This window comes from Passer domesticus, chromosome 1 (genome assembly GCF_036417665.1).
Source record: "Passer domesticus isolate bPasDom1 chromosome 1, bPasDom1.hap1, whole genome shotgun sequence".
Classification (NCBI taxonomy): Eukaryota; Metazoa; Chordata; class Aves; order Passeriformes; family Passeridae; genus Passer; species Passer domesticus.
Window position 1 is genome coordinate 118,220,937 of NC_087474.1, and position 22,570 is coordinate 118,243,506.

The 22,570-nt window shown below is 39.5% G+C and overlaps 1 protein-coding gene across 3 annotated transcripts in view; it reads right to left on the reverse strand.

Moving 5' to 3' along the window:
• KLHL14 (kelch like family member 14) overlaps positions 1-22,570 on the reverse strand; it is a 61,131-nt gene that overhangs the window by 30,450 nt on the left and 8,111 nt on the right. For all 3 annotated transcript variants that reach the window (XM_064385061.1, XM_064385052.1, XM_064385065.1), the window contains exon 3: positions 13,458-13,579. In XM_064385061.1, coding sequence (XP_064241131.1) covers positions 13,458-13,579 — 122 coding nt within the window. The remainder of the gene's footprint in view (positions 1-13,457; positions 13,580-22,570) is intronic.

Genomic DNA, 22,570 nt, shown 5'->3' on the forward strand with positions numbered 1-22,570 from the left:
TACTTTCCTCAATTTGCTTTCAATTGTCTTTTAATTTTCAACCATAAGATCAAAACCTCCCATTTGAAAACAATCAGTTGAATCACACAGCTTTGTCTTAATATACTAAATGTGCAAGATCAGAGATAAAGTTGTTGGCAACACAGCTAATGTAACTCTGCAGCAAGTTCCCTGAAGTAATCAGAATTAGCTACTCAGTTACGCTTTATTTGGGCCCATGACAAAGGGCAGCATTATTGTTGTGCTCTGAGGGGACAGTCCCAGAGTAGAACTGTGAGTACCAAAATTGTTATGGTGTGGTGTAGTGATAAGTGAACTAACCTCGTGTTACTGACCTAGCCCCAACTAGTGTGCTCTCCAGTTCTCCTTTGTTTTAAAGGTCCCGGATGGACCAGATCAAGGGCTTGAGTCCAGTAGGTACTGTATCCACCAGTGGCAGGAAAAAAATGCATTAAAAAGGCATATATAAATGAACAAAAATAGGTAAATTGAATATTTTTTCCCAGTTTTTAGTATCTGTCTGTGGGTTGCTCTACTGGATAACCACAAATCATTTATAACTAGACCGGACATTAAATTCTTAATACATTTCACCCATAGTTTCCACAGAGTGGTATGAATTTGGTCCACACCATTCTCTTTGCCTAATAGCCCAGACTCTCCTTTTCTTGTTTGTTTTTCTTTGTTTTGTTTTGTTATTTGTTTGTTTGTTTGGTTGTTTTTTTTGGGTTTTTTTTGGTGGTGTGTTTTTGGTTTTTTTTTTCCCTCCTGCTATACTTACCTGACATTTTTGCACCAGCCTCTGGAGGCCACCCAAAAAGGATTCCAGCTTGGACTCATGAGCAGCTCTGGTGTCTGCCCTCATTGTCCAACCCAACCAACCAAAACCAGTCACTCCTCAGCCCCAGCTGCACCCTCTGTAGGGCTCCTGACACCCCAAACTGGTGTGTAATCATTCATTCCCCACTTTGGTGCTATTTTTACAGCCTTGCTTTTGTGAAGAGGATTCCCATCCCTGGCTTTGCATCCCCAGGCCACTCCAGCAGCCACTGAAGCCTCACCCTGCAAAACCTCTGAACCTCAGGGAAAACACAGATCCCTCAAGAACATTTTTTGCACACTGCAAAAGATAATTAGGGACTTCAGAAGAAGAGGTAAAAAAACATGGTGTCAAGATGTAGCTTCATTCCCACTGAACAGCACTGCTTTGTGCCATGTGAAGCCAGAACACTTTTCCCTCCATTATTTTCTCCAACAACAATGAATCGTTTTCCAATATTGAAAGTTTGAAATGAAAGCCCTGAAGTGATTGCAAGTACTTCAGGTGGGCACCAATGCTTTACCTAGGGGGGAACACCTTTCCATGGCAGCCTTGCCTCTCTGAGGAAAAGCCAGGCTGCTAAAATAAAGCTGCTGGAGTGAAGCCAAATCATGGCTTCAGGAAAACGGATGCTATGTCAGGGCTTTATTGACGTTGTAAATCTTTGCAGTTAAGAAAAATCAAATTTCTGAGTGCTGAAGTGATCATTTCTTGGAACAGTACTAGAGACAGCACGGGAGCTGACAAAAAAAAAGGACAGTGGCTCCAATCTTGCTGGGTGAAATATGTCCTGGTGCAGAAAACCCCTAAAACATCCTGCACATTAACAGGACTTAAGCCAGAGGCATGAGTATTGTATAAACCCTTACACAGGACATCTCTTCCCTGAACATGTCTCCCTTTCCTGGAGCTGAAGTTAATGGGAGCCAGTAAATGCCCAGCTGATTCCAGTAGTGGTGATTCTGCTGAATAAAACAAAGTTTAAACGAGCTGGTGTGGACATTAGTGGTAATGCAGCTGGGAGACAAGGGCTGCATGGGGACTAGCCAGGAGGCTGGGATTTGGACACCACAGATCATCCAGCTCTCTGCTACTGGCTGCCACAGCACTTAAAATAATTGCAGTCCTCTGGGGAGAGTCTATAGATAAACTCTGTCCTATGTTAATGCACCATCATATAGAGCTGTTTACAGGCAGTACTTAGTAAAGTACTTAAGCATGTATTTAAACAGGCTGCTGAACATCAGTGTGATTAATACTTTGCTGAATTAGAGATATAATATGAATACATTTTTCTGCTGTTGCAGTTTTTTCATATATACACTTATAAACTGGACATAAGGATTTTCTTTCAGTTTTGCATCCAGCAAATGAGTTAATTTGGGAGTCAAATTCTCCCTTAGTTATGCCTGCACAATGCCTTTCATATGCATGAGGGCAGAAGACTTCTTTTTAATTGGACTTATTTTTGTTAGTCTATAATCAAGAAAAAAACCAAATGTGGTTCTTTCTTTCTGATCCTGCAGCTCTTTGACATCCCTCTCATGTCACTTCAATCAGAAAAGTATCTTTTACATATGGTGTGTATGTTGGTTAAGGCTGTGCACATACAGGAGCTGCAATTCTTGACCAGCAAGAAAGCAGCTGCTGTTGAGTACAGACTGGAGCCACACACTTTGTTATTCTGCATGTAAAACCTGGGGGGGGGGGGAGGGAGAAGAAGAGAAGAAACATGGCTCATACATCACTCATCATGGTAATTCTATTTAAATATATTTTAATGATTTCTAACAACATAATTTGCCAAGCCTCCCCACCTCAAAGTGATGCAAGCACACTTCTCTCTCAATTTTTCCTTTGCTGCTTAGCCTAGGAGGAACATTTACCATCTTCTAGTAAGTTTGGGAGTCAAACCTTTTTTTCAATCTACATATATATATATATATATGTGTGTGTGTGTGTATATATATATATATATATATATATAAATTGATCAGAACTCAAAGCATTGGCCTACTCATACCCGTTAATGTCATCACTGCAGAACCATCACTTGCATTTACTTGCAGTTTCTGCTCACAAGGAAACAAGCTTCATTTAATAGTTTTAGTCACAGCCATCTCAAGAGTTGAAGACTTCCCCCCCTCCAAATTAAAGCTAAATAGTGTGCATTAAATACATTATCTACTTGTAATAAAATGGGAATTTTTAAGATGATTCAGTCACAGATAATTTGTTGCTGCAAACGACAGGCTCGCATCAGCCACTGGCCGCTCTGAGTGTTTGCTGAGCCCAGGGAACGCTCGGGTAGCTTACCCACCTCATGGAAAACAGATGTTTGCACAGTGGAAAAGATTCCTATTCCTTTTTGTGGCCTTAAGGATCCTGAGTGGGATCTCTCATGCCAAACAGCTGGGGTGCTGGGCTTGCTCACCCACCAAAGCCCTCACATGCAGGTTAGTCCAGGGCACTGCAGCAGGAAACCAGCCACCATTCCATGCCAAAAACACTGCCTAGTTTATTTCACATTCAGCCCCCAAGAAGCCATCAGAGTAATTCTCCAGAACAGCTCTGGAGGGGCTCAAAGGCACCCCTTTTTTTTCAGCCTGGGGTGATCTATTCACAAGCAGAGGCAGCACAGCTGTGGGCAAGGAAGGACAGCTGATACTACAGCTGCCTTTGTTGCTCCTGCCTGGCAAATACTAGAAGAGACCACTTTTCTAGACTGATGGGAAGGCATATGTTAAAGCAATTAATTAATTTGCCCTAAAAGATTGAGGCCAGGCCAGGATTTGTCCCTTTCCCAGCGCTCAGTCTGATTGTAAGCAATGGGACTTCCACCATTTCCCATGGGAGATTATTCCACAACCTAATAGATCTCAATGTCAGGAAGTTTTTTCCTGATATTCAGCCATAATTCATATCTATGAATTATGAGCTACTGTCGACATCACATCCATTGAGGCATTCCTAGAGCCTGCTTCATTTAAAATTATATGCTCTAGTTATGCAGGGTTTCTGTGTACTAGGGCAAAATGCTTTTTCTGCAGGTTAATTCATTACTATTCAATTTGTTAACACTTTTTTTCTCGGTGTGAACAGTCATTCTGCAGTTGCATACCCTGTATAGTAGCACAATCCCCATTTGGGAGCAGAATCACAATATATAAATATGACAAAACAACATACCAAAACCCATCCCTGTAAAGACATATTAGTCTGTTCCTGCAGATACTCCAGCATTCAGTTAAATCAAAGCAGTAGCTCATACAACACCTGGTATGAGACAAAAAGCTCAGGAAAACCCGTCTCAAGTATGTAATAAATTTTATTTCTGTCTTAAACAGGGGGAAGGTAGGGGAGTAGGGGGGGCAGTAGGGAAGGGGAAAGGGATGGGAAGGGAAGAGAGAAAGGAACTTAAGCTGTGAGGAAATAGAGGAAAATTGAAAAAGAGAATGACTTCCTATAAACAATGAGCCTCTACACCACAGCAAGAACATACAACAGCAAATAAAGTCGAGGATGCAAAATGTTCACTTCTTACCACTAAAGCACTTAGAAAAATGGAGAAGGCTAAGGCAGGCTTCAAAAATCTGTATTGCAAATAATTATGTATCAAACACTTCTGAGAAGGAAACTGTCTTTTAATAACATTTGAGAGGAGAAAATTCATAAAATGTATCAATCTCTCAAAGAAATTGGAGGATTTCAATGAGAGTTTTTTATTGTTACATTTTACCCAGCTAAAAGAGTTCTGCCATCCTGTTTTCAACCCATTTTACATAAATGCCACATTAGCCACTGGAAAAGGGAATGCTTTCCAAAGTAAGAATCTAGAAACACACCTGAGTTCATTTTCATCTCCATACATACCTAGCTCCCATTAATGCTACATAAATCCCAGAGCAAGTAGGTAAAAATAAACACACAAATGTTACCTGGAATTAACTAAAACCCAGAAAGCAATGTTTGCAAGGAGGACAGTAACATATAATTTTGTGTTAAAAGTTATTCCAGATGGTTGGTTTTTTTAGAGACAGTGGCCATATAGTATTGAGGGACCTACACAAATGTTCTGGTGAGAACATTTTGGCAATGTAGAAATGGTGTGACTTTATTGAAATCTGTATCTAGCCAGGTGGGACACTTGCTTTGGACAAAAGACAGGACAAGGCAACTCCCAGTTCCTACTGGACCAGATGCGTGTACATAGCAGACAGAGAATGTCCATAGGCTGAGATGACTCAAAATGTTGCAGAGCCTCTAGGGTGGCATTAAGCCCACCTATCTACATTCTGTTGGTCACCTGGTGAAGTCATAGCAACTTGCCATTTGTAGCTAGGCAGTTTCTGGTTTGCAGTTAGCCTTGCAAAGCTTGACAAAACTTTCTTTGGTGGACCTGTGAAATATCCCCTTGGGACATACCTGAAGAATTCACAAGCTAAAAAATTGTACTCTAACTGCAACCCTCTTCCACAAGAGATGTTGAGAAGAGAAGGGACATTCTTATGTGACTACGGTTTTGCCAAAACATTTCATATATTTTTTTCATTTGCCTTGGAACTAAACAGTGGAAGTTGCTGCAAAATGGAACTGTCATCCTCAAGCCATCTGTAAAGATATGTAACTCAAGTTGAAAGATTAGTTGAAAAAATGCAAGCTTTGTGATCCAGAATGAAGGCTTTGAGTCAAAGGTTCTGATGCCCTTGCAAGGATGTAGCAAGGAGTAGCATCTCCAGGAGCCAGCACCTTTGTAAGATGTCCCCACAGCAGCCTGACATCAGCATCTGCTGTGAAAACAGCACTGATCATGGGGTAACTCATCTGTCTTACACCTGCTGCCTTCTCACTCAGCTCTCCACTGCCTCAGTGCCCTGCCTGAGGAAGGGGCTCTCCTTAGGGTTTTGGAAGGAGGTTGTGCCCTATTCTCTCATCCCACTCAGGTTTTTAACAACAAAGGGTCCTGGCTGAGCACAGGCAAGGGAACAGGACATTCAGGTAACACTTATGGACTCTCCCTGGAAATAACTGTTTGCCAATGGCATTTTTGAGGATGAAGATCAGTAGGTAGCTTCAGACATATTTGTATAGGCAAGAGGAAATGAACAGCCTGTTTTCAACACAGGTGGGCATTCACAAGTTCATAACAAAAGACACAGAGTAGCCAAGAGAAGCTGAAAGACTGTTGAGAGGTTTAGAACAAACAGACTGAATGCAGTGAAAAGAGTTCTTTCAAAGATACACCAGAGCAAGATGTGTAGGCACTGGGAACACAGGAATAGAAAGCTATCCAGAATTTACAACACACCACATTTACAAGTAAGGCACAGGGAGTAGAAGAAACAATCAAGTAACACTCACGTAAATGGAGAAGCTGACAACATTGTAATCAAAACCAAAAATGTGATGCTCAAAGAGGGCTGACATTTCTTGGAAGTTATCTCAAATGGCAGTGCAGAAGAAAATAATATTTAACACATAAATAAAGCAATTGTTGTGAGAACCTGCTATGTTTTCACCCGCTATGTTTTACTCATTCTCAGACTCCTGTCTTGCTCTTAGACACGCAGGCGTGCGCCATTAATGGCACTTGCACAGTTGAACTCCCACGCATCATCCTCAGAATGGGAGTTGTGGTTAACTTCTGCTGTGTCACATGTAGAAAAATACTCTCCACTGTATTTCTGTTTCTCACTTCTATATTCTTACTTCCCTGTAGGTGTAAAACATGTGGTTTATTGGCAGTGTGTATGACCACCTTGAATTAATCTCCTAAATTGAGGCTTAAAATTGGATAGTCATACCAAATAGCCAAGTTTTCTGTGTGTGAATCTTTCTTCCTTTGTGACTGTATTTTCCTGCTTCTGAACATTTTAAAAGGGCCTAAGGATGAAAAATATAGATGGAATTTATGTTTTAAAATTAGCTTTCAGTGCAATGCATGTGTTTCTTTAAGGAAGATGCATAGAAACATGTGCATATGTGTACATGTACAACTTCTACATACATCTACCACATTTATTAAACCTGTCTAGTGGGTAATATAAAGACTACTGGCTTAGCAATATGCTAATGCTTGCTCAAGCTTTTCAATGCAGTGCTGAAACCATCCTTGACACAGCACTGAAGCAGAAGCTGCAGCATCCCCAACTGCTGGATAAATGGAGTAAGAGAGATGAAATTTATCAGGGCTGCCAAGAAGTGCTCATCAAGACACATTTTTTGACTAACATAAGTGTGCACTGTTCTCACAACTACAAAAAAAAAAAAAGGAGAGGAGGAAGAAATTAGAACAAGCATTTATCAAGACAACCTGTCCATCTGATTTCATACATATTTTGCAAACATGACCTCTTTTATTCAGTTACCAACTGTTTAGGGGTAAATTGTAGGAGAAAACCTTTGTTTTTAATATCATTCTTCAAAAAAGTAAAAGCTTTACAGTGATTCAATGTATTTACTTGAAAGACACCACATTTCCAAAGGTACAATATGTTCTAGGCATCTAGTAGTACTCAAGCTGACACTTAAGCCTTTGAAAACTTCTTCCAAGAACCTCTGATGTGGGCTATAATCATACTGTTTGTCTTATAAGTAGCCAACCTGGAAAATAGAAAACTGGACAAAACACTCCAACACATGAAGGATTGAGAAGTTCTCAGAGACTCCAAAGACATTTCAGAAAAAGAGTAACATGAGTTTTGTTATTAATTTCCTCAGGAAAGACAAGGTATTATTCAGTATAGGCAAAGATGATACAACTGAGCACCACGGAACTGCCAAAGAAAACAAGGGAGAAAGAAATATGACCTATTCCAGCAGAAACAATGCAGGCTGGGGAGTGGAGTGACCTGGGTTCTCTATTGCTGACTTTGAAGAAAACCATTCTACCTTCCTTTCACTTGACTTCCCTTTGGATAAAGTACATAAACAATGATGGTTTTGAGAACCATCAGTATGCCTAAATGCTGGCTAACATGCAAAAATATTGTTACTGAAGATGGAGGACTGCTGCATTGTCACAGAACATATTCAAGGGAAATTTAAAAAGTCAAAATGACAGAATAACATATGCTGTATTCAGACCAGACTACCTGCAGGGGACTGCATCCTGTAAAAATGAAAGCACAGCCAGCCTGGGGAAGGAAGGAAAAGATGGAATGCCTTTTTCAGACCATCAAGGATGGAAAGGTTTCTGACTGCTCATTATGGTCAGGGAATCAGATGAAGATGACAACTCTTCAACATTATGTGATTGCTGCTGGCAGGAAGCAGAGAAATTGGGAAGGAAATCAAGGTGCCTGCTTCATTGTTTGTCTTTACACATGGACCAAACACAGCTGACTTAAACACACCTAGCAAAGGGCAGGAAGGCCAAGACAAACAGGAAAAAAGACTAAGGGATAACTAGGAGAAGAAGAAACCTAAAACTCTCCAGTCTGTCAACTTTCTGGACATTTCCCTGTCTTTCCTAAAAAAATATGAGACAGTTCTCATTGGACAATGATGTTGGCTTTTATGCTGGATTAAAATCCAAATCTAGTGCAATCCCTAAGCATAAATGCCTTATGGCCCATACATATTTTTGGCATTATTGTGAAGTTCACTGAATTCTCTCCTTGATTCACCCACATGATGTGGTGAACTAGGGAGGTTAAGCAATTTTACAATTAACATCTTATTGAAAAACAAAGTATTGATACGATAACAGTATCTGCTGCATCTGCAGCTTCACATGGATGGAACATGCCATGTAAGAATTCAGTAATGCTTCCAACATTTTACCTTTTGTGCTTCAGAGAAAAAGGAATTTTAGATTGAAGCAAGGAATCGTTGTATATCTAGAAACCTATAAGACCCAATTTCTCTTCTAGTCATCACTTCCAATCAGACAGATGGATAAATTGCTATAGAAAAAACACAAAAGAACCTCACCTAAAACAATGACTGCATCATTTTTATTTATTTCTTGCATTCTCTGTTCACATAGCAAGAAATTTAATTCCAGTTAGATCATTCTCTTGTGATACTTTTTTCTTTCATTTAATATATTTTTAAATGCTTAGAAGCATTATGACAGAAAAGCATGTATTTTTTTGCCCTGGTTTATACCCATCATCCTTACCATTACAACAAGACAAAAACATTAAAGTAAAATTAATCATGTCAAAAGATTTTAGCAAAAAACAAGGGAGACCATGCATAAAGCATCGCTTTGTCTAGTGTGAAGTCACGCTCTGATTAAAAACATATAATGAAAGTGAAAGTAATACATCATTGCCTTAGCAGTAGGGTTTTTGGGAAAGCTATGCAATTGTGAACACAAAAAAATCTTTATAGACTCTGGATTTTGCAATTATTATAGAATAATTCTAACAAACAAAACATTGTTTCACTTCCTTAAAGTTTAATTAATCTTAAATGTTGCAGTTAAAACAAACAACCAAAGGAGTTCTAGAATTAAACACAATTAGACTCCTGGCAGGACCATAACTGGTAATTAAAACCCAAGCAGCAGTGGCTGGTTCTGAGCAGTGAAGTATGAGGTGGTGACACAGAGAACTCCCCCAAAGCCGCACATCCAGTAAGTAGTTATGAAAACTACAAAATATCATGGAATAATGAAAATCCACTAACAGAGCAGAGCTTTTGCTGTTACTGAGGACTGTCACACCACCATCAGCTGCTCCATTTCTGTCACTGGGCAATGGTAGCCTGTTGCTGCTACGTGACCTATGTAGTACCCAGCTAAAAAGTGAACTGTGTTTGTACAGAGCTAGGCAAGCCTGAAAAGAAACCATGCAGTGAAGATAGTTGCTGTACTTTGCCATAAAGTCTATAAAAGCCTCAACTTTTCTCAGGCACAACTGTGCAATAAGTGCTTCAAATTAAACACCAACATGCACATTATGATGTGCATAATATTATTTATAATCTCAGATTAGGATTGTGCCCATATCAAGCAAAATTAGGTGGTAAAAAATGCTTGTAGAATGCCACTGACTTACTCCTTTTTTTTCTTCCTCTTTATTCTGCCTCTATGTTGTCAACATATAAACAATAACTCTCTGAGAAATACCAGATAGGAAAAATACACAGTAATACTAGACTGTGAAAAATCTACCGATTCCCTGAGCCATAGCATTCTTGCCTATAGATGATGACATTAAAAAATTGGAAATGGGTGCCTGCTTCCCCTCCTCTCCTGGGTCTATGAACAAGGCAAGTTGTTTTCCTGATACCTTTCGAATTACTCCCATTAGTACTGATGCATTTGGTGCTTTGGCTATCCAGGCAGAGAGAGGTGGGCAGGATCCCCTGCCAATAGATCTAGTCTTGTCTAGGGAACAAAATGAGATTGCTCCTCTGCTGAGCTGTCATACTCGATAGCTCGTGCTGTTCCACCTGCACCCATCCTCACAGCTCCAGCTGCAGTGCCATGGAGTCAGTAGTTCCTGGTGGCTGATCTTCTTCTGTTCCTTATGCATCACACAAGGCAGGACACAGAGTCCTGAGCAACTGAGTGCTGAGAAGTGAGCCACTCTCCGTGCTGAGGAGGCAAAAGGAAGCAGGCAAGCACCTCCCTTTCAAATGGGTCTGCAAGCCCTGAGAGTAACTGCTGGACTCCTCTCAGTGGAAAGTGACAGGAGGAGATTCAGGCTCCTCTCATCCACCTCCTCCTCAATGACCCCGCCACTGCACCCAGGATTGAGTGTTTGCTCCTTTCCCACCATCCCTACCCCCAAATGCCACTGGCACTGAGAGCAGAAAATGAGGAATGTAAATGGGTTTGGAGGAAGGGAGGGGGACTTTCTGTGCACACTTACATTGGATCAGTAAGCCTCTAAGTGCAAAATGTGGCATTTTGTTGGTGTGTGGGGGAGCTATTGGCAGCCAGAAGGTTAAAGAAAAAACTTTGTAACAGAAGAAAATCAAATACACCTAAGGCGATAATAAAATGGAACATCTTGAAATACCAGACTACAGGAACTGAAATTCTTCCCATCACAGAGCCTCATGAGCAGGACATAGCTTTTGTTCTGTCCCTATTCACTAAGGAGCAAACCCATCATTTGCACTGACAAGTTGAGAATGAACTGCAATGTTGGGACTGAAAGTACTATCTAAATAAGAAAAAAAAAAACCAAACAGAAAAAAGTCTTCTGCCTTTGCTGCTGATTGTATATCTCTGATAAAGCAACAGTGGATTGAGAGAGAGGTAAAAAGGTAGAGAAATAAAACTCCTTCCTAAATTGCAAAAAATCGCCCATGATAAATAAAGACAGAACTATGTCCTTAAATTTACACCCCCCAAAATGTCACAGTATGTTGATACCACACCACAGCTACACTGAACGACCAGTATGTTTTAAGCTTGTATAGTTTTTTGTCTTGCCTAAGACTTTTCAGTCACAGTTTTTCAAGTCTCTGCATTCCTATGCTGTAGTTCTTCAATGTTTCACAGAAAGGACTGGAAGATCTACTTGGACTTATCTCCCATTCTCTGTTAAGTTAGAAAAAAAAGGGGATACTTGAAACTCTTATTTCAACCAGTTTTGGTTTTTCTTTAATAGTTATTGTTACTATTTTGTAAGTAGTAAAATATTTTCTAAGAAATAATGCTTGGTAACATTTTGTCTTTCTCAGTGTGAAAAGACAGGCATTCTCCTCTCTGTTCTTCAAACTTTAGCCCAGACCAAGAGGGCACCCTTTTCTGGCAGGACTTGCAAGAACAGGATTACTCATGTCAAGAGAGGGCTGTGTATTTGGCAGCTGTTGTCTCAGCCAGCACAGAGACAGATCCTGGGACCTTCAGGACTTCCAATGCAGAGCAGCAAACACTTGAACCCGAGCTGGCCAGGACTGTAACAGATGCCTTGTTTTTAACCACAGCATAGAATGTTACCTGCACTGCCATAATGGAAAGAGAACTTTTCTTCCTTCTTTCTAAAGGTAACACAGAAAAGACTGAATTCTCTACATAAAATTATCCTGAAACATCTCTCAACACCACCACAGACAGTTGGTCCAACACTAGAGGTGGACATTTAACCAGAGCATTAAGATAATCCTGCCTCTGCATAGTTTCCCACATTCTTGGAGACTGCAACATAATGTAAATAACCAAGAGCTGAGTAAATTCCATTCTTACAAAATCTGACAATCTACAGCTACTTAAGACTCAGGAAAAAAGCTTTCTACTTTAATTCAGTAGAGAGTTCAGATCTCGAAGCAAGACATCCATTCCTCCTGCCTCTTCTGTTGAGCCACTGGATTAGACACAGCAAATGAAAAAAACACCTGGACAATTCTGCCTCAGGCAGTATCATTGATTTTTCACTGACTTACCATCTTCAGGATTTTCTTAAAAGTAGTTTACAGAGGTGGGTATTGTAACTCATTATTCTGAGAAATGTGAAGCATAATATATTCCCTAGCACAGATGCTATAAACTTTCATAATGTACACTTCATATAGTGTTTTTTGGCATTCTTTCACAACACCTTCAACTATTAGTCCAGGTCATCTGTATGTAAACAGTCTTTATGTGGCACCACTTTGTAAAAGGCTTCTAAATATACCGTAGGAAAAAAAATCAGTCTGCAAGGGCATTATTTCAAGTCCTGAATCATAGCAATTTAAAATTTTTTTTCATCCTAACCTGTGCATGTAATATTAATGTGGATGCATGCCACTATGGCACTTTGGATAAGGGAGAAGAAACAAATTCCGTAACATGTATTTACTGGGAAAAAAAAAAAAGCAGGTCTAATAGGAAATCCAGGTTTTACCAGTTGTCCAGTTTTAGAAGTATGGTTTTGATTTATGGATCAAAATTGCTCATTTATTATTTTATCTATACTGCTTTGGGCAATTTTGACAGTTAAAATTTAGTTTTATTGACCAATGCAGCCAGTTTAGCCACAAGGGGACTAATGCACACACAGCCTGCTGCACTCAGGAAGCTATGATTTGATTCCATGACCAAGTCAGACTGGGAATCACAACCAACATAACAATAAGTTCCAAATCTCGATGCTCGAGGCAAAATACTTACTCTAAAACCAATCCACTATTAAAAGAAGGTGGGAAAGAATTTTGTGATAGCAGCCTCCATGCACTGTTTATTGTAGCTGATATATTCCACCAATGCTTCTGTCAGCAATGGACGCAGGGTAGTACAGAGGAAACCTTTCTTTAATGATTGTGGACAACAGATAAAGCTGGAAGAAGGAAATGAAAATGCAAAACAGAATCAAAGGTGTGCTCTAGTACTACGGCTTACCAGGGATCTGACTCTTGAGAAAAATGTCTTGAAAAACTGCCTTTTTTTTTCTTCCTAAACCAGATTTTATTCATATATACATAAATATGCATGGGTTCATGTTGCAGCTTGAAAGACTTACAAGTTTACTTAAAAAAAAAAACTTACTGGAATGATTTTAAGCCAATGTTAATTTAGGCCTATCCTATTATAAAATTAGCATCTTCTGCAATCTCAATTTATTGCTCCATTGTGAAGCCCCTTGTGATACATAAACAAATCTCTGAAGAGAAACAAATCAATAAAGTGTCTAATTTGATTAACCATGTTTTTAAATTCATCAAGACAACTGTACAAAAATAAACTACTTACTTGTCAGTATTTTCCACGTCTTCTTTTCATCATCATAATACTGAACCAAATTGCTGGGTAGCCGGTCAGGTCCGGGAGGCAATCCTCCAACCAATAACAGCATTTTCTTATTGGAACGAATTCTTCACCCAAAACAAGAGGAAAGATGAACAACCACATTACTGAGGAGTATTTTTAGTGGCAACAAAATCATAACCATCAAAAGAATGTTCACTGCTTGCAGTTTTCTATTTCATTTTTTTGTGTTTCTTTTCCCAATCATGTCTCAACAATTTCTTGAACCAAGCAGAAAAATGATCAGAAAAGCTGCGTATCTCTCTACTCATGGAATAATAAGCTTCCTTTATGCAATTTGTTAGAGGTTCATTCTAGAACGACCTTTTTCTTATATTATCCCTTTAAATCATCACTCTTTACAGCTGAATACACATGAAATGCTCTGGAGTTGTACTAAGGTTAAGCATTAAAGTTGCATGTCAAAAATCGTATTAGTCAAAATCATTATTATAAGCCATTCTACACTCAAAGAACCTTGAAAAAATTAAGGTTATGCAGAGAGTTTGTGAGCCAACTCTTTAATCACACACTGAACTTCAGATATATAGTTTAGTACAATTAGCAGCACTGGGCTAATGGTTATGGGTTAAATGCTACTTACAAGCACTTTTGTTTGTTTAATTTAGTCCAGACTCTTGCTTTCATTCTCCCCCCCGGCTCCCCCCCTCGTCTTTGCTCTCCCCCTGTGCACCACTGGCTATAGCAACACCAATTGGTAAAAATGAGACTGTGATGTTGTTGTGAGCCTCCCCAGAGTGGAGCCCTGCCAATGCTTGCCACTGATCCAGCGGCATGAACCTGCTCAACTGTGCAAAGTCACTCTAATTCCCTCCCTCTGTTTTTCTACCTTCTCCCCCAGGGGGCAACCACTGAAAGGAGTGACTACCCACCCATCAAGAGCTGGCAATTCGCTGCTATTAACCGTGACCGTGATTCCCAATCTGCCTGGCAGTTCTTAAGAACAGGACTGCAATGTCTCATCTGCAGTAAAAGTGGTTATCTGCACCCTGGCCTCCAATGCCCCACCTGATGAACGTACGATTTCTCTGCAGCATTAAGGGATTTAGCACAATTGTAAGTGAAAACTGGAGGGGAGGCACAGACCCCCAGATGAGCCCTGATGCTTTAATAGTCACTTTGCAAATAATTGAACTTTCACCAGTTATACTCAGTTTGGGTGAGATAACACTGAAATAAAGGCCTAGGCTCAAAATGTTCCTGTTAGGTAGGAAGGTGATGTAGCCTGGAAAACAGCCATCCATATGAATGACTGTGCAGCGGGACTGTGCATTTGATGGAAAGCACCCTTGTCAAATGCCATTTTTCCAGGCATGACAACACCTGTGTAGCACTCTGTGTGTCAGTCTGCAGCAAATACCTCGGCCAATAAAGACACAGAACACCAGGAACTAAAGCCTACCACCAGAAGTGCTCATGGCAGGGTCAAAGCACCACCCAGGAGCTCCAGGCTCAGTAGTGCACTCCAGCAGTGGGAGCTTTACAACTGGGACACACTCATGGCTTCACTTCAGCTGCCACCTAGAATGTGTGCTGGTGACCTAATGATTTACATTTGTAAAGATGCAGAACTGCATCTTCTCTTGAGAAGAATGGGCAAAAACAAACTAGACTGTTCTGTAGGCATGCACCAACTACAAGGAACATCCTTCAGGAAGGGAACACACAGCTGAGGGCTTGATCCACACAATACTCCAGAATAAAATTTGTCAAATGGCTGTCCCAAAGACAACTGTTGACTACAGATACACCTATGACAAGGATGGCCAGGGAGCTACCTGGCATATGGCCTTATCTGTTTTTTAAACAGATCTAGGGCTCAGAGAAAGTCATTAATTGTTCATGGATGAACCAAAGCCCTCAGTGCAGGAGCAGGAGTTAAACCATGGGGGCAGTGACACTGTCCCATACTGTCCTACCCCTTGATTCTCTCCTGACTTGGAGAGGGCCCTGCAGTCCCTCAGTCTTTCTGACAAGCCAGCCTTTGATGCCTGCACTGCACCTGCGATGTGCTGTCAATGAGGACTGTTTCCTGCTCAGCAGACTGTGGCTGTGCAGGATATCAGGAACCATCTCATGATCACTGTCAGCACAGATTCCATAGTGAGACCAAGCTCTGGGGAAAGCTTACTAAAGCACTCCCAGCATCTTTTAACATTCAGCCTCCCCAGAAAAGTTTTTAATGAGAGAACATTTGATATGTTCTATGCAACATGGGAGTATGATAAACTGTTTTTGGTATGAGTTAGGGATGACTGCACATGTAACAAGTGGCAGAGCAAACCAGAGCCATAAGTCAGTTATGCATGGCCATCCCTAACAATAGAGAATAAATTGTTTATTCCAACCCTCTTGTGTTGTATGTTATATCACAATCAACTCCCTGTGCATTGTAAAATTCAGAATGCCCTTGCAAGGTTTACTTGATAAAGGAGTTTATTTTGATTTTCATCTTTCATCTGTAAAACTCCCTTCTAACTCCAAAGCACTGTGAAAATCCAATGAATGGCCAAGGCTCAATAGTTAAGGTGAAGAATGAAATGTCAGACATAACTCTGAGTTTCCAGACTTTGGCAGTTGCAACTATCCTTAACATTACTTTTTCAGCCAAACAGCCTGAGAAGCTACTGGTTCCTGAGAAGGAGCACTACTGCTATATTGGTATACTTAAAAAATATTAATTTTTAAAATATATTTAAAATAGGAAATAGCAAGAACAGAGACTTTTAGTAAAAGTTTAGTAAGAACTTAAGAGTCAGCAAAGTCTCTACCAAAAGCACAGGGAAATTTCACATGGCAAAAAAGAGATGGGTACTTATACTCAAAATATCTAATTCATCTGCATTGAGAGCTCTTCCAATGAACCAAGTAAAGATAATACAGTGGCTAAAGAGATGCAGGTTTTAAAGTGGTAGTTTCCTTGGAGCCAAATCTGGTTTTAAAGTTTTAATGTGAAATGCTGCAATTTAGGTTTTTAAAAAAGATTTTCTTTATTATGTCATATTCATATTTCATATTGAACTAAGCAGTACTGTTAGAATCTTACAATGCATCTTAATATATGAAAAACATGTAAATGGCCACTGTTTACAAGCAGAAGACTTTTCCAAATATTAATAAAAATGTTATTCAGTGAAACACTGTGATGAAGACAGGATTTAAAAATATGCATAATACATTGAGCAAGATAAAGTTTCCCCCTTTCATGTATTATTACATGTTTGCTATTTGGATAACTAAAGATAACTAAAGATTACAATGTGAAATATTCTTCATTATATAGGATACACTTTTTTTTTTTTTCCATAGTCCTTATTTTACAGTCTAATATTCTATTCAGTTAATGCTGTGGTTCACAGTGTCCCCAGCAAGGATTTTATGATCAGCTTGTATTCTGTTAACACTAGTGGGTCTTGGTCAGGGAAGGCTAAACTGTGGACAGGCAGACTGATGCCATGGCAAAAAAGTTGAGATAAATTTATCCACGTTATCTTAAAAGCATTACTTAGATTTAGACTCCAAAACTCTAGTTCTCACTGATGAACATGCATGTGTTGTTATTATTCTGCACACACTTTGCAGTTTCTGTTCGGCTAAGATTTTAAAACACTTAATTCACCTTAATTAAGTTCCTGGGTACCTCATGTGGTGTGAAATTTATTTTGTCTACTTACAAGACTGGAAACCAAAGTATATTTCAAAGTCAACATTTTCAAACTTGTGTAGTTTCCCTTGGGCACACAAACCCAGGAATCTGAGTACTCACAGAAGTGGCTTCATTTTCAGAGATACCTATCAACATAACTAAATCCTACTCACTTCAAAGGTAGCAGCAGATGCCCATCAGCTCTACAACTCATATTGCCAGTCCATGGTCTAAACTAACCATGAGTATTCATGGCAAGAGGCTGAGCCCAAGAGAGTTTATAAATTCACAAAAAATCAGTAGAAAAGGCTGTAAGAGACCTCAACACTCCTGACAACCACTCCTACTCTTTTGCAACCTTGATGGCCTCATGTTAATAGAAAATGCACGACTGGGAAATACTCTTCTTGTACATTGTTTTTCTTTATTAACATATCCATCAATCTTGCACTGGTGGGTTTTCCTTATCTGGGCAATTAGTAGAAGTTCATTCCACAAAAGCTGGCAAGAAAACAAGCCTCAACAACAGGTTTGCTCCAGACTCTTCCAGTTTTTAAACAATGCACTAAAGCTCTGCCCTCTGCATTAGGGAATGGAAATAAATGGAAAGAATACAACCATGAAGTGCCAATCTGGTGGTTCTTAATGCATCCAGTGTAGTGTTACACATCAGAAAGAGAAATGCATCCTAAGACATACAAGTGATCATGGTCATCAATGAAAAAAAAAAAAAAAAAAGAAAAAGAGTATTCAACTATACTTTTCTCTTAACTCGGGGCTATAGTAAACCCAGAACCAGAAGTCTGGATCATTAATTATCTTTTTTATACAGGCTATCACCATGGCTTTGAGTATGGGTAGCTCTTCAGAGCAGGGATTTGACATGGCATCCTTGCTCCTGCTTCAGTGCTGGAGACACAGCAGAGCCAAACTAAATTCCAGGTGTTTGCCCACTGAACTCAAGCACAAATAAAATCAGCCATAAGACCAGCACAGACCCAGCAGGGGCGGGTGAATGCATGGTGAGTTTTATTTACATCCTCATATCTCATTACATCAAAGGATTTGAGAAACCTGAGTCTGACAGTGATACTGTCAAAATAAGTAGCAAGAACCTCAGAAAAGGGGGCTATGTTAACCTGCAGCAAAAACAAATTATTTCAGAGAGGTTTAGATACCAACCTAAGATAACAGAAAAAGAGATACATAGTATCCCAATCAACATTTCAGTTGCCAACCTTTTGTTTGTAAGCACCAAAAACTTAATTTCATCTTCAGAAACCAGGATGGTCTTTAGCAATCCTTTTCTTCTCAAAAGGCATCTGAAGAGATGCTGTGTTCAACAAAAAATGTAGTTGACAATCTGGTTTCAGTCTGCAAAACTGAACAAATGTTGCAAGCATCCATTTGCCCACGACTGAAAAAAATGTTTTGCTATGGAGAACATGGGATGTGATCTTCAACAATTACCTTCCCAGCTCCTGGATGGGCATTTCAGTGCAACAAAAGTGTCATATGAAAACTGCTTATTTCAATGGATTCTGGCTTCCATAGCTGACTGCAAAGATAGCCATGATTAGTAACACATGTTTAATAGAGAGGAAATCTAATTATCCGGGAGTTTAACTATGAACTCAATGAAAGCCATAAGGTACAATGTAAAATTTATTTTGGACAAAGGAATTTTATGAGGTTTTGTTATTGCATAAAATGAATTAACAAACATCATAACCTATAGGTGAATAGGCATCCAGAATCTCTAACCCTATAGCAGTGCTAGGGGAGGGACCTGAGTTCTCACAATCAACAGACCAAATCCTGCATAATGCCTTTCTCCTTATGGATAAAGTACAGACATTAAAAACATCCTGATTTTGTCAAAACATAAAGCACAATAAAGTCTCTTGCCCAAGAGACCAATAATTTTTTTAGTTCTTCAGTCCAAAGAATGTTCAAAAATTTGTTGAATGTATGGAAGTTGCTTTACGAATGGATTTTTTTGCCTCTTCTAATTTGCACCTATTGCTCCAGACACACTAGAATGAATGTGTCAAGCTTTCTAGAAATACTAAAAACATGGAAACCAGTCTAATAATGAAGATTTTGGTTTTCATCTTTTCATTCTCCATGCAGGCAGGCTTGGCAGAAGACCCCAGTTTTCATTGCAGACATTGATTGTTGGTTTTCTCCTCTGAATGTACTAGAATTTTTTTTTAATTTTGTCCACTACTTAAAAAAAAAACAAAACCAAACATACAAAAAATTTAGCTGTTTTTTTTAACAATAATAATTCCTTTTCCTTTTAAAAACAGAAGTCTAAGGGTAAGTGAATACTTTACCTGGCAGGCCACACTTAACTGTTACAGAGTTACCTTACAAGTTAAATGTTCCTTTATTTCTAAAGTTGTCAGGCAATTTTCCATCTCCTGTATAAAATAACTTAGAATCTGTTTGAAGCTCTGAAAACCTCATTTTTCTTTATGAAACCAATCCCACTACTGTTGATCTCTAAGTTAATATTAAGAGTTAGCTTGAGCTTTTAGCTGGAAGATTTTTTGAAGTCAATGTCCCTTCCTTTTTGGGGTAAAATCTTCTGATGTAACAGCTTAGCAGTGACAACTATCCTGGAAGAGTGACACCTATCCAGTTCTCCTTTGGTAATAACACAGAGGAGAGTGTCCTTCTCATCTCTGCCTCCTTGCACTACCAGATCTGAATGCTAAAGATATCCTTACTAGCCTCACACTGAGTATCTGGAGCATTGCAAGGGAGGTGAATTCAAAGGAATGCTACTAGCAAAGCAAATTGGTGAATGAGACTCAAAATCTTCTGTTTCATGAATCTTCTTGGTAAAACTATTCAAAGATTTTCCTCACTGATGGAAGTTCCAAAAAACCTTTAAGTAATTATTTTTATCCTGAATTTTAAAAAAAAGAAAAAAAAAGAAAAAAAAAAAAAAAGGGAAAATGTCAAAGCTAAGTGCTTTTGCAAATTTCTTCCCTTCCTCACATCATCTTGTTTGGCTTTTTTTTGGATTTGGTTTGTTGGCTTGCTCCCTTTTTGTTATTTTCGGTTTGGGGGTTTTTTTGGTGTTTTTTTCTTTTGTCTGTTTTGTTTTGTTTATTTTTAAAAAATTTTTCTGACAGAGGCTGTAAAATGGAAACACTTTATAGAAATGCTCCAAAGTCAACAAATCACCTTTTTAATTTTTGTCTCCTAGGAAATTTCAACTAACTTATATTTTTATGATCTGACTGTGTAAAGTCAAGAAAGTCCTTGTTTATTCGATTCTGTATCTGATGTCCATGTCAATAGAAGGTTGACACAGTATCAGGGGCTGTGTTCTCTCCAGAGAGAACTGAGGCCCCTTTTATTAGGAAGCCAAAGGAAAGAAAGACACCTTGCTGCCAGCTCACTCAAGGTATGACATGTTACCTTTTCCACTGGTTTGTTTGGGTTTTTCTTTTTTTTTTTATTTTTTTTTTTTTTTTATTTCTACTGACAGAAGGGGGAATACAGGAAGAACCAACTGTGGCACCAACTTCTATTTACTTCCAGCTTCACTGCAAACCGTCTGCTTCCATTGAACTTGGCAGCTGACAATATTTGCTCAGTTTATTGTCTGCTTTCCAAGAATACAGCAAGTGTTGACTACTAAGTACTAGGCATGACAGTCTTTAAAGAAAATTTCGGGGAGGCAGCAAATATGAAAAATGATGCCAGAAAGTATCTACCAATAGTTTTCTACTTTCCATAGTCTTCAATTTCTTTAGATGAGCCTTTGGTAAACTTGTAATACCAAACAGAATCTGTTTCAACAAAACCAACATGAGAGACCTTTACAGAGAAGGGGAGTCCAGCTCAAACCCTCTTTCAGGATTCCTCTTTCCTGCTCAATCTTTCCAGGCCACACTAAGCAACAGGTAATTACAAACCTTGCTCTGATTTAGAAAGCGTCTTGGATTTTTAAAACATAGGAGTTGTTTGAAAAGATGAAACTGTTTTTACAGATTATATGATTTTTTTCATAACATGTGTTTATCAGAACGAAAGCTTTTTCCTGGCAAACTATTTTCTGTTGATTTTGTGTTCTACATTACCTCTCCTCCCTCCCCTTGCCCCCAAGGCTCCCTGTGCTTTCTCTTCAAGTACAAATCCAAACAATTACACCATCACAGATCTGTTCCATTTACTGCTCAGCAGTTACAGACTCAGAACCTCCATATTCTTCTGCTATAAAGAAAAAAACTATGGTGACCCCAGGCCACAACATGCCCTCTAAGACCTTCTCTTTTCTATCCCTTCTCTCCACATGAAGGGGATGCACATCAGGCAAAGAGTAAACAGAAAAGTCCCAGACCAGTAGCCAAGACGTACATGTTTGATACTCACCATGATCCTACAGCATTCCATTTGTAAAAGGTACACTTCAAGCAGAAATCATTCCAGGAGGATTTTGTCTGAAATGGGACTTCCTTGTCTAGAAGGCACTGCACCACTCGTGACCTATGTACTTCCCAACAGGACAGAGATGGATTGCGTGGCCAAAGGATGGGCAAGAAAGTGCAGGAACTCACGGTGGACAGCTCTGCTTTTTGGGACCTGCATGACTTATAAAGCTGCTATACTGTCATAGGTGGTGGAAAGGGGCATTTTTGCTCCAGCATTTAAGGAAGAAGTTCCCATTTTCAAAGGCACTTTGTATCAATTTGAGTGGCTTACTAAGATTACTTGTTTTTAAACTTACTTTAATTTTTCCTCTAGAACAAGCTGTTCTGAAATACAGTGAAAGATTTCCCCTCAGAAAAAAGGTTTAGAGGTGCAGATGCAGGTATTTGAAGCTGCTTCAAGTGCTAAAAAGGCAGGGTGACAAAGCCAAGGAGAAGCACAGTTCAGCAACCTACAACAGCCTGTGAAGATCCCAGCACAGAGGTCTGGAGCAGTGGGGATTGGTGTGTGCGAGGTTGGGAGCCTGGTGGGAGGGACACTCAGGAGTCACAGAGGATTCCAGAGAAGGAACAGATAAAGTTCAGTAGATGGGATCTGGGGAAGAGCCCTATCATCTAAGGACATGAATCAGGAGGGATTGCCAGTTCACAGAGGACACTCTTCCAAGGTAGTGCCTCTGACCAGGAAACTGCCTGGCAGGGCAAGTACCTGCACAATGTGCCTGGCAACCCTTGTTCACCTGCAGCTGTTGGAAAGATGGCTGTCCATAAAAAAGGCTGTTAAATGATCTTCATAAATTGTGTTTCTCCTAACAAATACTATAACTGAGCCAAAAAAATGGCTGTCACCTATGCCCCTGCAGTTCTCAAGGATTTTACCAGTCAGGACACATGTGTCTTTAAAAAAGCTCCCAAGGACTTTCCCGACCCACAGCAGTACTTTT